Source organism: Salmo salar, chromosome ssa09, assembly GCF_905237065.1.
Source record: "Salmo salar chromosome ssa09, Ssal_v3.1, whole genome shotgun sequence".
Classification (NCBI taxonomy): domain Eukaryota; kingdom Metazoa; phylum Chordata; class Actinopteri; order Salmoniformes; family Salmonidae; genus Salmo; species Salmo salar.
This window is the reverse complement of record NC_059450.1, coordinates 63,977,334-63,993,706: the sequence shown is the minus strand read 5'-3', so window position 1 is coordinate 63,993,706 and position 16,373 is coordinate 63,977,334. Positions and strand designations below refer to the sequence as shown.

The window sequence follows — 16,373 nt, the reverse complement described above, 5'->3', positions numbered from 1 at the left end:
AAACAATGACTAAAGATAAATGTCCAAGTCTCTACCAGAACTGATTATTTCTTCGTCAGTCAACCTCGTGTTTTATCTGGATTTTATAAGCAATTCCTTCACTAAGAGCAGTTGAGGGAATATCAGGAACCAATAGCTCATCCACAGTTTACTGCGAACAGCTCACAGGACTTCAGAGGATCGTGCCACAGATTATCTCCATGCTGGCACAGGATACAAACGTTTCCTCTCTTTTTCTTCTCTCCGATTTAATATCTTTCTGCAGATGCATCCCAGTTGTTTGAGGGGGGGGGGGGATTACTGGTCTTTTGGGGATGCAATGTAGGTCTTCCCCCGGTCCAAGAATCTGGGCCCGGACACGAACGGACCTGATGACAATGAGTGCCGAAGCAGAATCTTTTTTTCTTTTTTTTCTTCAAGGGGGACACAGACGGACCCGAGTGACCAAAGACTGTTTGTCAGCGAAGTTGCTCTTCTGGTTAACTAATATGTCTTTATATGTTGGCTAGGCCTTCTACAATTCAATAAATTCACCTTATTAGTGTAAAGTAAATACGCTATAAGGCTATGCAGAGCCGTGGTCGGGTCCACCTGGGTCTATAAGCTGTAGTTACATAGACTCGATTGAACCTTGAAAGCTGCCCATTGGAATTTTGCAAAACTATCAACAGGGTATCAATAGGTTAAGTGTGATACACATACAGTATCAATGAGAAATTAATTCTGCTGCTTAACATCAATACAATACTTGTAAATTAGATCATGATGTTTAGAATGTGCGTGTGTGTCAGCTGTGGAACACTGTGTGGAAAAGCTTCATTTCAGACAGGAAGTTCATTGGCACAGACGTCTTTTTACCCACAGTTCTAAGGGAAAATAAGAGCTAATGTGACATCAGTTATGGTGTGTAACCACCACAGCATCTGTACACCATACTGTTCCTGGACAAACCAGTACACAACAAGACTAAAGGTGCTTCCAAACCGATCGAAATGACACATCCAAAACTCAGTCAAACCAATGGTGTTCAATGACAGCCATGCATTGGGGCAAATCAAAATGGAAAGATATGAGATGCACTACATTTTCGTTGCACCGTCCAACTAAAAAGTTAGCGGGATCTCAATTTTTTACATAGCACATCCTGGCTAAGGATCTGTGTCAGAAAACTGAAAGCGAAAAACATGGTGTCTCCAGCCTCATTTCCCATCACTCCACCACACACCCGAAAGCACTCAGCAGACAACTATGCATCAGCAGTGGTATAAAGCTGCCCTAACGCCAACACACTTGCTGTAGCACAGGCTAGAATAGCCAGTCAAATACTTATCATTCAAAAAAAAAACACCAAGACCAATGAAACAGATGACAGTCAACCTCCGTTTATTCGTCCAGCAGGAACCATTTCATCCACTTCACACAGTCCCACTGTTATCATGCCGTTTTAGGACTTTCTTTTAGTAGACCCAATCTGGAAGCTTGCCCTTTTCAACTGAGGTGTTTGTGGTACTGCTAGGCTGTCCTGGCTTCCCCCCTCCCCAGGATCAGAGCCCTGTAGCTGGGCTGTGGTCTCTGCCAGCATGTCCATCAGCAGTTCCACCCGGATCTTCAGGGCATTATTCTCCTCCTGTAACTCCCGGTTCTTATTCTTCAGGCGGTGGATGCGGGTTCGGTCCCCTGCCTTTGGACTCCGGCCCTTGGCCCCTTGGGGCCTCTGCTGCAACAGCCACTGGCCCTCCTGGAAGATGAGGCTGTGGCCCCCCAGGGTGAGGGCCAGGGGGGCGTAATCGGGCCCCAGCTCGGTTTCATGGGAGTTGAAGTCAAGGTAGTAAAGGGAAGAAAGGGAGGCGTCGAGCCTGGCGGGAGGGAGTTTGGGGTTCCAGTTGCCTGGGGAGAGGGCCGTCGACGGGGTCCCCAGTTTATCCCACATCTCTCTGAATATGGACATCTTGGGGCGGCGCTCTGGCTCACCTCGGGTTCCTGCGCCGGGTTTGCTCCTGCCCTGGTGAATCATTTAATACATTTTTCTGGGAATGTTTTACACTAATGCAGGCATGATGCATTGCACAACATTCATTTAGTGCAGAAGAGAACTGAAAACAGTGTTTCCATAGTCCCTAAACATCTAAGACAGGGATAGCCAACATTCCTTTCGAGGGTGTGCAGGCTTTTGTTTCAACCCTGCTTTAAAAACACCTGACCATACATTATGTACAGTATGTTGCATAAATTCACAAATTAAAAAAAAAAATCATTCCACCAAAAAGTTTGTATAAACAGTCAAACAACCCCTCAATATATAAACCTGTGGTGTCCAGTTAAGGGTTCCCCCTCTGGGATACATTCAACTGAATGTAGAAGCACCTCATTTGACCCTCCACTTCCATTCAGAGCACAATCAACAACCAAGCCTTTCCTACCGTCCTGTTAAGGCTCCATGATGACAGGACCAGGACCTCTTCTAAACATCCACATAGATTAGTTACATTTATTTGCAACAAAGAAAACCTGCACATATAGTATCTCTCGAAGAGAGTTGGTCAGCCCTGATCTGATTAATAGGTTTAAAACACCTCCAGAAGAATACGCTGCATCGCAGTGCTAGAGGCGTCACTACAGACCAGGGTTCGATCCCGGGCTGCATCACAACCGGCCCTGATCGGGAGTACCATAGGGGTGGTGCACAATTGGCCCAGCGTCGTCAGGGTTGGGGGATGCTTTGGCCGGGGGGGGGCTTCACTTGGCTCATGGCGCTCTAGCGACTCCTTGTGGCAAGCAGGGCGCCTGCAGGCTGACCTCGTTCGTCAGTTGAACAGTGTTTCCTCCGACACATCGGTGCGGCTGGCTTTCGGTTTAAGCGGGCGGGTGTTAAGAAGCGCGGTTTGGCGAGTCATAATTCGGAGGACGCTTGACTCGACCTTCGCCTCCCGAGCACGTTGGGGAGTTGCAGCAATGAGACAAGATCAAAATTGGGGAACAGAATTGTTTTTATTTTATAAAAAAATATATATATATTACAGATGGAGATGAAGACTTAATCATTAACTTACCCACTCCTCCTGCCACTCCTCTCTGATACTTTTCATGCTTCTCAAGGTGTGTAGCGCCTTGGGTTTGAGAAAATAACTTTATAAATATTACTCATTATTCTGTTATGGTATGGAATCTTTGCACATTACCATAGCAACAGCATGGAAATGTTGGAGGACAATGACATTTAGAATCATTCCAGTGTACAGTAAGACTCCGGGATAGTAATAATCATAAATTACATATGTATAATTATTTTCATAGCAATCTCAAAGCGCTTCAAAGGCAAAAAAAACAAGAAATACATCATGAGTAGCCTAGCTATAGTTAGGTCAACCAATAGAGGCCAAATCTTTGCGCTTGCATCTTCCAAAGATGGAGGGATAGTTCATGGCTTGATCAGAGGAAGGATGATGGTTCAGCTACTGGACTTCTTCTCCTTCACAATGTATGGCACCATACATCAGCTCTGTGCGCCTGAAAGCTCACCCACAGTTCAGAGTAGTAGCCAGCCGTCCTTACTACGAGCCCTCTGCCTCAGCACTGCATCTTCCAATCCTCTCAAGCTTCAGGGGACTCTTCAACTGATGTTTTCAAAAAGATCAGGAACCAGCAGACAGGTATAACAAAAAAGCTGGTCCAGTGTCGATGCATCATTTGAAAACCCAGAAACAATTAGCCAGCTTGCCAAACCAAAAACAGGTGACCTGCCAGTCCAACTGCAAATATGTGGGACAGAACCACCAGAAATAAGCAATATTTTTTTTTATCTTTAAAGCTACCATATGCTGTTCTCTCTGTGTATGTCTTTTCCTAAAATGATCAGATTTTCTCCAAACGACAAACTGGTAAAGCTGAAGGATTTGGGGAGCCCAAACAGTGTCCCCATATGTGCATAGGTCTCAAATTATTTCAAATTTCTACCGAACTTCAATACAAATAGAATAACTAATGTTTAACATTCACAAAGTTAGTTGCTTTACTTATGAAGATACAATTTCAGTACAAATGAACATTTCACCAAAGATTACATTCAAATAAAAATGTACAAATGAGCAGATATCAAATAACAGTAATCCAAATGTTTTTTATTTCTTGATGTTTAACACTAAGATCCAGCACAGATCACTGGGCCATACAACAGAAACTAAATCACCAATGGAAAACAGGGGATTCCAAAAACCATTTCACACAATATACTTGTGTTGACATTAGGCCCAGTGCAATGAAAAATCAGTTTTTCCCTGTGTTTTATATCATATTGTACAACAGCTGATTAAACTTGTGAAAAAATGAGTCAGTTATTTCCTGATATTTCCTGTATTTTCAACAAGCAACTATCCACACAGGACCTTCTAATCAGCATGTTTGAATGGGTTTTAGTTTGGGCTTGACATCACCAGGCTAATAGTTGGTTAACAGACCAATAACAGCGTTCCAAACCTCGCTGCTAATAACAGCTACTTTAAATTCTCCTCCCCACTAAGACCACTCCAAGTTAGACAGAGAAATAATTCTTGCTAGAAAAATTTTATTTTTGCTAAAAAGCTATTTTGGTCAATTTTAATGGAAAACTATTACTGTAAGGTTTAAATTGTTATGCAGATATTTTTGATATTGATATAAAAACAGCTACATTGGGCCTTTTGTCCATTGGCCAAAAAGAGGTCATGTTTTACTTACCCCAAATAAAATTGTCAGTTAACATGCACAAAATTTGGGCCATTTAATCATTAAAATGTAAAGTACCTTTCTTTAGGTGAGATGGCATTTTTGGTCCAGATAATGACATCAGAATCTGATTATTCTGACCAATCATTTTTTATTTGCATATGTATCCTCCTACTTTGAAGGGGTACACGGGGTAGGCTCTAGAGTCTAGACCAGGGATGGGCAACGTTGATGGGGGTGAGGGCCACAAAAAATCTGAACTCATCATGGGAGGCCGTATTGGCTCGTGGGTCTGCATACCCACACATGCAGTTAGAGCAGACCCTAGGCTTTTGGAGGCCCTAAGCAACATTTGCAGTTTTAAGGCAAGTTTGCTAAAAATCTACACATTTTGTAATGGAGCAGAGAGAAGATTTAGCAATTTTATAAATCATTTCATGCAATTCTACTCATTTTGCCATGGGGCAGAGAGAAAAATGTGCAGTTTTACAGCTAACTTACTGCAATGCTACACATTTTGCAATAGAGTGGAGAGAAATGTTTGGTAATTCGACCATGATTACTGCAAGTTTAGATCGCAACAATATTTTCTTTGGTCTTTGGAAATTGGTCCGCGGGCCTACAAAGGGAGGGCTGGGCCGCCAGTTGCCCATCCCTGGTCTAGACGATTCTATCCACCAATCAGGGCTGAATATGTAAATATATTTACATTTGTATCAACACACCCACAAGATCAGACTGAGCATTCCAATGGCAAAAGGACGCTCGGTGAAATAATATATTTTGAATTTGAGTTATTTTCAATAAACAAACAGATTTAGACATAAAATAATTTCTAAATAAAATAAACATGGGGCTTTAACATCGTTTGGATGCATCAGCACACTTATAACAGTCTAACCCCTTTTTTTCTCTCGGGTTTTACCAAATTGCTTGCTAATTTTGTAAGGAAGTTCCCTTGCTTGAACAGAGTTGGAATTCACAAATGTGGATTATTTATATACTTTTAACCTTCTACAGTAGCCGAATAGTAGACAAGTGAAGTAAGATAACATTTAATTTTTTGGCAATAATGATAGCAAGGGAGTTGCTTTTTCCACAAGCCTTTTTCTTATGGCAATTAATGACACTAAACACACAGGCTAGCTAGCACACTAGTCAGTCAGCACACTGGACAACTAAATAAAATGTTTAGGCCTATATTCTCTGTCTAAACTGAAAAACACTTAGGCCTACTGGAGTTGCAAGGTGATTTGCTAAATGAAGGACTGGGGGCAATTTGAGCTGCGACTCACGCTACCCAAACAGGTGCTTCTTTCTAATCAATATCACTGTTCGCTCCCGTTTTAATATGAGTTGAGACACACAGTTAACAGCATTAAAGCTTAAATGATTCCCTTCTTAACTATTAGGTACTCACATTTGGCAGGTGTTTCTTTTGGCTGTGTTTGATATGAGCTTACACTTGGTATGCAGGTTTTTGGAAAAGATTAAGCTAACTTTACTAATTAATGAATAGGCCTACCCTGTTTGCTTTCATCAAAACAATGTTTTTGTTCCATATTTCAGTCTGAAACATGCCTTGGTTTAAGGGGACTGTAACCTCAATCTAAATGGCACACAAGCAGTTCGTAAAATAGCCTACAATAGGCCTAGACCGGACATAACTATCATTTCAAAACTGCAGCTCAAGGTTGGAACACATCTTTCCCTACTTCAATCAACAATTCCATTTAGTAGTCTTGATTTGGCAATGAAGGTAGCTTGTCTGCAGTTGTTAGTGTATCCCATCATCTCTCCTTTAATCTCTTCTCCTCCTGCTCATCCCTTACAGTCCCCCCCCTCCTCCTCAATCAGGTCCAGGATAGAACTGGCGAGCTGCTTCAGGTCCAGATCCAGGTAGAACCGACACATAGAACCCAGAATCCCCAGGGCGGAAAACCCGATCAGAACCCACAGAACCTTGGCACAGAAATACAGAGGGGCTAGTCTGGGAAGGAGAGAAAGAGGGGTGAGAGCAAGAGAGAGAATTTAATTCTCAGCAATGCATTATTCAGAAACAATGACTTAATATTGTTGGTTTGGAGTACATTGACTTAACACGACAAAATTACATTTGGACAGAATATGAGATTCAACTTTTCTAAAAAAACTTCCTATGGGAAAGATACAGGGAAAGTGACAGTTGAGGAATTGTTCAAGCCTCCAGATAATAGAAAACAGACCACCCCATTTTGACAACTCTGCAAAAAGAAGGCTCTGGTATCCACATGTAGAAGGCACCTGCTGCTATTTATTACGAGGGAACACTGATTCTGATTCTATACTTCAAAATGAAATCACTCCTTACTCTCTTTCTTGAGAATCAATGATCTAATACGCCAGACATGTAATTCCAAGGAACAGAACGATGATCTGCAATGCCAAGGAATGCGGCATAATTATAGGAACAGGCCCCGAGGGACAGACCGATAGGTCATTACCGTCCGTGTGCCATTTTAGCATAGCCCCTGAAGTACTGGTAGCGCCCGTACAGGTATAGGAGTCCACATAGTGCTGACAGACCTAGGTGACGAAGAGAAAAATGTTGTCATAATTTAGCAGTTAAAAGGGAAATCTGGGATTTAAACAACAAAGCGGTCACTCCGCCACTTCTTTCAGTAAACAGCTGAGTGATGGGGCAGGAGAAACCACTCAAATTCATATATGGAGCTATTGATGCAAGGACTGACCAACCATGATATCAAAACAAAAGTTTTAATCATATTTTGAAGCTATACAGTGTTTGTTTACATACTTCAAACAATGGAGTAAAATAAGCTTATATTATTGGGTTGTGATGGAGTAAGACAGTTAAACTAAACTCATGAGACATTTATAAGTTATACTCTTCAAGAATCAATGGCTATAGATTGGTATCAGAAGTCTAATTGCACTATGGTGTGATAAGGGTGTCTGCTAAATGACAAATGTAAATGTTAAAATGAACACCTGCAAAGCATGTTTGGTATTATTCTCATGAGCTCCTCCCCCAAAACAAGGCCAATAATAATACCCAGTGTGCTTTGCAATTGTTCATTTTTACATTTACAGTTTGTTCATTTAGCAGACACTCTTATCCAGAGCGACTTAGTCAGTGCATTCAACTAAGGTAGATAAACAACCAAATATCACAGTGATAGCAAGTCAGTTTTTTCCCCCATTACTGAGAATGTTGTTGCAGTGAAGGCATGTTAGAAAATGTTAAAATATACAAAATACCTGTATTTTAATCTAGATCCAATACAAAATTATTTAGCTCTTTATTTTTGATACATTGGTATCATTAGAGTATCTTGGAAAAATATATATTTTGCCCATCTCTGCCTGTCATAAAACATAAAATCTTCTTTTCATTTCCTCAATGGGAGTCAATTTCACTCAAAGAGGAAGTCACAACACAAACATTCAGTGAAATTGTAAGAAAATGCATGGGGCTCTGTGGGTGCACTGAGGCAGCAGAGAATTTATTTTGGGTGCCTACCTTGGCTGAAGAAGAGTCCAGACACCCATAGGATGATGATGAAGATCGGGAAATATTCAGAGCAGTTGGCTCTAAAGAAACAAAACAAAAATCCATCCAAGAGCCAAGAATCATTGAAAAATACATAGCAAGCACATTTGGGCAATTCTACAAATGCGGTGGCTTTTAGGCAAAAATTAAATCCACTTTTCTTGACCTAGGGGCAATTCGGTGGCTTTTGGGCATGCCATTTCTGACTATAACATTTTTCTTGAGCAAATTATCTTGCAATGTATTTGGGTAAATATTCCAGGGTTCATACAGACCGTGGCAAGTCAAATTCAAGGCCGTTCAAGTACTAATATTTATTTTCAAGGACCATCAAGTTGTAATAGCTCCTCCCATGCAATAGTTTCTAGTCGCCACCAGATGGCATCATGGCCACAACCTCCTGATTTTTTATTTTTACTATTCATCACCACCTTACAAGTTCTACTCAACAATACGTGTTTCACTACATACATGATGGTAAGTCAGTACTGATGATGTTGACTGATTTCCTTATATGAACTGTAACTTAGTAAAATCTTTGAAATTGTTGCATGTTGCGATTATATTTTTTTCAGTGTACATATTAAATTGTCTTTATATTTCACTACATTTTAGGTCCCACAGGCTGTCCCAACACATGACATGGAAATGAATTCCGACAGCATAAAAGGCCCTTAATTGACTCTAAAATGATGTATTCTATACCCATTTGAAGAGAAACAAGTTCATGTGTTTGATAAGATCAAATATTCTCTCAGGGAATCATATTTAAATTTTAGAGGACCCCACATGGGACCCTTTCTGTTAAAGGTCCCCAAAGCACACACTTCCCTGTGTCGCTCGTCTTCAGCACGCTGCAGCTAGCGACTGGAACAAACACTCAATCTGGACAGTTTGATCTCAATCTCTTCATTCAGACTCAACCACGGGCACTGACAATTGTGGCAGCTTCGCGTTATGTATTTTCTCTACCTTCTTACCCTTTGCTGTTGTCTGTGCCAAATAATGTATCATGTTTTGCTGTTGCCATGCTGTGTTGTCTTAGGTCTCCATGTAGTGTTCTCTTTTCGTGATGTGTGTTTTGTCCTGTATTTTTAATCTTAGCCCCTGTCCCCACAGGAGGCTTTTTGCCTTTTGGTAGGCCGTCATTGTAAATAAAAATGTGTTAACTGACTTGCCAAATTAAATAAAACCACAGTACTACTAACCTCTCTCCCTGCTTGCTTCAATGCTTCCTATGTGCATCTCATTTGCCTCCATTGCCGCCTGACTCACCACTGTCTCACTACTCGCTATAAAGAATATGTATTTTGTTATGAGAATTTATAGCCCATCTTTTGATTATAGTTAGCTAGTTTAATTTCAGTCAACTGCTCCTGCTGTGGTCAGGCGGCGTTCAACGTTAGCTTCCAACCGCATCCTTCTAACTAACTAGTCATAGCTCGCTAGCTAACGTTACCTGGCTAACAGCCATAGTCCTTGAGCTACCTAACTAGCTAGACTGACTGAAATATCAGTGACTATTTACAAGTTGTACACTCATTTTCCGAGAGTCAGTTATTTTGTTTGGGGGGGGATGTATGTTGACACGCAAGAGTCGAGGGATGTTAAAAACATTCCCACTCTCAGCGGCGTCTCACTCCTACTTTCCCACACTGGTCTGGACTAAGGTAGTTATTTTTAACCTCGGTTTATATCGTGGCGAAGTTTCCCATTGGGCAGAGTAGTGAATGAATGCGACGCTATCAAGGCAAATCCGGGGGAGCAGGCTTACTTTTTTTAATTTAACCTTTATTTAGGCAAATCAGTCTTGCCGCACGGATCCCGTAACCGGGATCAACAGCGCCATATTCAAAACCAAATCTAATAATTTCTGTTTCTCAAACATAGGACTATTTTACACCATTTTGTAGATACACTTCTCCTGAATCGAACCACATTGTCCGATTTCAAAAAGGCTTTACAGCGAAAGCAAAACATTAGATTATGTTAGGAGAGTACATCGACACAAATAACCACACAGCCATTTTCCAAGCAACTAGCATGCATCACAAATACCCAAAACACAGCACTAACCTTTGACGATCTTCATCAGATGACACTCCTAGGACATCATGTTACACAATACATGCATGTTTTGTTCGACAAAGTTCATATTTATATATAAAAACAGCATTTTACATCAGCGCGTGACGTTCAGAAAATATTTCCCTCAAATACTGCCGGTGAATCAGCGCTACAATTTACAAAAATACTTGTCATAAACGTTGATAAAAAATTAAACTGTCATTCAAACAATTATAGATGAACATTGCCTTTATGCAAACGCTATGGAAGATTTTAAAAAAGCTTCACGAGGAAAGCACTCTTTGGAATAATCTGAGTACTGAGCTCAGAAAAATACACTAGGCTATACAGATAGCCGCCATCTTGGAGTCATCTAAAATCATACATTGCATTAGAAATATTCCCTTACCTTTGATGATCATCAGAAGGCACTTCCAGGAATCCCAGGTCCACAACAAATGTTGTTTTGTTCGATAAAGTCCATAATTTATGTCCAAATAACTCCTTGTTGTTCACGCGTTCAGTAAGCTACTCCAAGTGTAGAAAGCGCGCGGAAGATGTCGCGACGAAAAGTTTAAAAAAAGTTGTATTTACGTTCGTTCAAACGTCAAACGTTGTAAAACATTCAGCTTTAGGGCCTTCAGAAAGTGAAGATTCAATAATATTTCAACCGGACGGTTCCTGTGTCTTGAAAAAGGTTTTGGAACGGGAGGGATCCATCCTCATGAACGCGCTCCAAGAAGTGATGTCACCCCCTGCCTCAACAACTTCACCTCCTTGCCATTCGGGCTCTGTTCATCGTAGAAGCTTAAAACAACTTTGTAAAGACTGTCGACATCTAGTGGAAGCCGTAGGAAGTGCACAATTATTACTACGTCACTGTGTATTCAATAGGAAACGACTTGAAGAGAGCCCATGCATCCAGATTTCCACTTCCTGGTAGGATTTCTCTCAGGTTTTTGCTTGCCATATGAGTTCTGTTATACTCACAGACACCATTTAAACGGTTTTAGAAACTTCAGAGTGTTTTCTAACCAAATATGCATATCCTAGCTTCTGAGTTTGAATAGGAGGCAGTTTAATATGGGCACATTGTTTTTCCGAAATTGTCAATAATGCCCCCTATCCTTAAGGAGCTGTACTCGTATTAACAATGACGGCCTACATAACGAGCATACATGATTCCACTCGTTTGCAGAGCTAGCTATACAGTGTTTGTCAGATCAAGAAGGCTTCTGAGCGTTGATCAAAGCTGGGAACGCAATAAGTGGGTAAATGATCATTAACAAAATAAAAAAGGTGCGTAAACGACGTTTACCCTCTACTAGATCACTGGCTGAGTCTGGCAAAAACCATGGTCATTGGTGCGCCTCAGCCACGCTCAAGGTCCTAAACGATATAACCACCATCGATAAGAGACAATACTGTGCAGCTGTATTCATTGACCTGGCCAAGGCTTTCGACTGTCAATCACCACATTCTTATCGGCAAACTCAACAGCCTTGGTTTCTCAAATGACTGCCTCGCCTGGTTCACCAACTACTTCTCAGACAGAGTTCAGCGTGTCAAATCGGAGGGTCTGTTGTCTGGACCTCTGGCAGTCTATGGGGTGCCACAGGGTTCAATTCTCGGGCCGACTTTTCTCTGTATACATCAATGATGTTGCTCTTGCTGCTGGTGATTCTCTGATCCACCTCTATGCAGACGACAGCATTCTGTATACTTCTGGCCCCTCTTTGGACACTGTGTTAACAAACCTCCAGATGAGCTTCAATGCCATACAACTCTCCTTCCGTGGCCTCCAACTGCTTTTAAATGCAAGTAAAACTAAATGCATGCTTTTCAACCAATCGCTGCCCGCACCTGCCCGCCCGTCCAGCATCACTACTCTGAACGGTTCTGACTGAACACGTGGACAACTACAAATACCTAGGTGTCTGGCTAGACTGTAAACTCTCCTTCCAGACTCACATGAAGCATCTCCAATCCAAAATGAAATCTAGAATCAGCTTCCTATTTCGCAACAAAGCATCCTTCACTCATGCTGCCAAACACACCCTCGTAAAACTGACTATCCTGCCGATCCTTGACTTCGGCGATATCATTTACAAAATAGCCTCCAACACTCTACTCAGCAAATTGGATGCAGTCTATCACAGTGCCATCCGTTTTGTCACCAAAGCCCCATATACTACCCACCACTGCGACCTGTATGCTCTCATTGGCTGGCCCTCGCTACATATTCGTCGCCAAACCCACTGGCTCCAGGTCATCTAAGTCTTTGCTAGGTAAAGCCCCGCATTCTCAGCTCAGAGGTCACCATAGCAGCATCCACCTGTAGCACACGCTCCAGCAGGTATATTTCACTGGTCACCCCCAAAGCCAATTCCTCTTTGGCCACCTTTCCTTCCAGTTCTCTGCTGAACGAACTGCAAAAATCACTGAAGCTGGAGACTCGTATCTCCCTCACTAACTTTAAGCACCAGCTGTCAGAGCAGCTCACAGATCACTGCACCTGTACATTGCCCATCAGTAAATAGCCCATCCAACTACCTCATCCCCAAACATTTTTTTTTCTCCTTTGCATCCCAGAATCTCTACTTGCACATTCATCTTCTGCACATCTATCACTCCAGTGTTTAATTGCTAAATTGTAATTATTTCACCACTATGGCCTATTTATTGCCTTACCTCCCTCATCTTACCTAATTTGCCCACACTGTATATAGCCTTTTTTTCCTATTGCGTTATTGACTGTATGTTTGTTTATTCCATGTGTAACTCTGTTGTTGTTTGTGTTGCACTGCTTTGCTTTATCTTGGCCAGGTCGCAGTTGTAGATGAGAACTTGTTCTCAACTAGCCTACCTGGTTAAATAAAGGTGAAGTAAAATAAAATTTAAAATTAATAAAACATCAATATTCTGCCAGGCAGACTTAAATCTATATTTTACAAAAATATAAATGCAACATGGAACAATTAACGGTTTTACTGAGTTATGGTTCATAAGGAAATCAGTCAATTGAAATAAATGTTTTAGGCCCGAATCTATGGATTTCACATGACTTGGCAGTGGCGTAGCCATGGGTGGACCTGGGAGGGCATAGGCCCACCCATTTGGGAGCCCAGCCAATCAGAATTTGTTTTTCCCCACAAAATGGCTTTATTACAGGCAGAAATACTCCTGTTTCATCAGCTGTCTGGGTGGCTGCTCTTAGACGACCCCGCAGGTGAAGAAGCCGGATGTGGAGGTCGTGGGCTGGCGTGGTTACACGTGGTCTGCGGTTGTGATGCCGTTTGGATGTACTGCCAAATGTTCTAAAATGACGTTGGAGGCAGCTTATGGTAGAGAAATGATGATTAAATTCTCTGGCAACAGCTCTGGTGGACATTCCTGCAGTCAGCATGACAATTGCACACTCCCTCAAAACTTGAGATATCTGTGGCATTGTGTTGTGTGACAAAAAGCACATTTTAGAGTGGCCTTTTATTATCCCCAGCACGAGCTGCACCTGTGCAATGATCTTGCTGTTTAATCAGCATCTTGATATGCCACACCTATCAGGTAGATTGATTATCTATGCAAAGGAGAAATGCTCACTAACAGGGATGTAAAGAAATTTGTTCACAAAATTTGAAATAAGCTTTTTGTATGTATGGAACATTTCAGGGATCTTTTATTTCACCTCGTGAAACATGGGACCAACACGTTACCTGTTGCGTTTTGTTCAGTATACATTTGCCCGGCATTTTAGCTGTCGATGTGGTGTTTGGCGGTGCCTAAAATCAATCAGTTCTGATTAGGCGCTGGCTGAGTGGCAGTGTGATTGGAATGAGCGAGCTCTTCTGGCAACCAGACCGCAAAACACTTGAGGAAATAAAACTCTGTAGTCTGCCTGGAAACTCATTTGCAAGACAAATACGTTTCTAATATTTTTCATATTACCATATTTGATAATTTTGTCCTCTCATTTTCATTTAAGTACTTTTCATGTACCAACTTCATAAAAATGTCAGATTTAAGGTATTCCAGTACTTGAATTTCAGAGTGCCAAATTCAAGTACTTTAAGAACCTCAAACACCTTTGACAATAAACTAAATAGGCCTACACTCTACATCTATTGTCTGTGAAACAGAGTTGGTTGTTTCCACTTGTTTTTAATATTCAAGCACTCATATTCGTTGGTTCAATTCCAATGACAATAAGGGGCATTGTTATTGGCCCCGCTTGCAGACAGGGGGAAATCGCGAACGTCAGGTCTCACCAGTATGATAATGTAACAACTTAATACTAAAATTATATTTGGGTAAATTAAGTATAGAAATCAGTATTAATTGCTAATAGACATTTGTCATTTCAGATCTAGCAGACTTACTGAGCTCTGAAGACCCTCTCAAACTCTGGGGGTCCTGAGGTGCTGGGTGGGGAGACAGAGTACTTGCGTCTGGCGTATATCACCTGCAGAGAGAAGTAAGCTACAACAAAAACACACATCACAATAGCCACGCTATAAAAACCTGAAAAATAATTTCCCCACACACTTCTTGACAAGGAAATTGTACCAGCACTCAAAGAATCAGATATGATAAGATGTGCATTTTCTGCCACAGGTTAACATTTACAATGTTAAATTGAATATAAACAAGTTCACTTAATTACTTGTACTATGATAATGACCACAGGTTTATCATAAAAGCACTGCACTTTTTATAGAAAGAAAATATTATCAACTTACCTTGCTCTAACACACCCATCACCGTTACTCCTGCAATGAGCACTACCTGATCCAGCATATTTTAGAGCTAAAAGTGACTCTCCTTTCAACGTGGTGTTCAGATGCAAACTGTTTCTCTGACTGAGTAGAACAATAGGTGTCAACGCGGAGGAAGAGGCGGCAACTTCCTGATTTGATTAGCCTGTACATTAGGGTCATTTATTATCCATTTATGGCAATGGAATTTACAGTGGGGCAAAAAAGTATTTAGTCAGCTACCAATTGTGCAAGTTCTCCCACTTAAAAAGATGAGGCCTGTAATTTTCATCATAGCTACACTTCAACGATGACAGACAAAATGATAAGAAAAAAAATCTGGAAAATCACTACAATGTGATTATCTGGATTTTTTTTTTCTCATTTTGTCTGTCATAGTTGAAGTGTACCTATGATGAAAATTACAGGCCTCTCATCTTTTTAAAAGTGGGAGAACTTGCACAATTGGTGGCTGACTAAATACTTTTGCCCCACTGTATTTTTTTATCTTTCAAAACTTTTATTCTGGATCAGAATGATCTGGATTCTGTAATCCTCTTTTAAGCTTTCCAGGATCAGATCGATGTGGCTGTTAAGACTTTTTCAGAAGATAAAATCGTCTCATTCTGATCCAGATACCACAATATCAACATCACATAATACAGCTTTTCAGAGCTTTGAACAGGACTACACCTTGCCCTCGACCGGACAGGTTATGGTACGACTTCTACACTGTCATAGGGAAAGATAGAGTAAACTACATGAATAAAGGTAATTAGATTATTATTATTTTTTTTTAAGTGCCTGTTTATCACTTAAAAGTACACACATTTGAAACTTGTCAAATGTAGCCTAGCAACTGACCACATACTTCTACTGCGGTCAATTTAACATAATGAACATTTTGTTTCCAGATCTAAGAAAGTATTTATATTTTTAACTTCACTTTAGTTAGATATTTCTTGGTTGTAGTGCCTTTCACCTTTCTAAGTCCACCCTGAATCTACCCTTCAAGTGGGATCAAGATAATCCTGAATTTCAGCTTCAAAACCTATCCTAATCACTACCTTGAGTTTTGAAAAATGCAAAAACGTCCTTTAATCCTGATTGAAAGTTCAGATTAGACAACCAAATATGAATTCCTATCCAGAGGATCAGCATCTCATTTTTAAATTTTGAAAAACCCAATTAACAATTAATCCTAACCGATTGCCAAAATCCAAATCAGTTAACTTTTGAAAGATTGGACGCACATGGTAGCCATATATGATTGGATTGCATGTTGTGCAAGTGCAATGGTC

At 40.9% G+C, this 16,373-nt stretch overlaps 2 protein-coding genes across 2 annotated transcripts; both read right to left on the bottom strand.

Moving 5' to 3' along the window:
• Window positions 1-1,386: 1,386 nt before the first annotated feature.
• LOC106611604 (protein chibby homolog 1) lies at window positions 1,387-3,813 on the bottom strand. The gene is made up of 2 exons (XM_014211992.2): window positions 3,051-3,813; window positions 1,387-2,002 (listed from the first exon to the last, which is right to left on the bottom strand). The coding sequence occupies exons 1-2, from the start codon at window positions 3,084-3,086 to the stop codon at window positions 1,445-1,447; spliced, it is 594 nt and encodes a 197-aa protein (XP_014067467.1). The 5' UTR covers window positions 3,087-3,813; the 3' UTR covers window positions 1,387-1,444.
• Window positions 3,814-4,092: 279 nt separating this feature from the next.
• Window positions 4,093-15,254, bottom strand: ltc4s (leukotriene C4 synthase). Its single transcript, XM_014211985.2, has 5 exons — window positions 15,058-15,254; window positions 14,698-14,797; window positions 8,225-8,295; window positions 7,185-7,266; window positions 4,093-6,691 (listed from the first exon to the last, which is right to left on the bottom strand). The coding sequence occupies exons 1-5, from the start codon at window positions 15,113-15,115 to the stop codon at window positions 6,523-6,525; spliced, it is 480 nt and encodes a 159-aa protein (XP_014067460.2). The 5' UTR covers window positions 15,116-15,254; the 3' UTR covers window positions 4,093-6,522.
• Window positions 15,255-16,373: the final 1,119 nt, after the last annotated feature.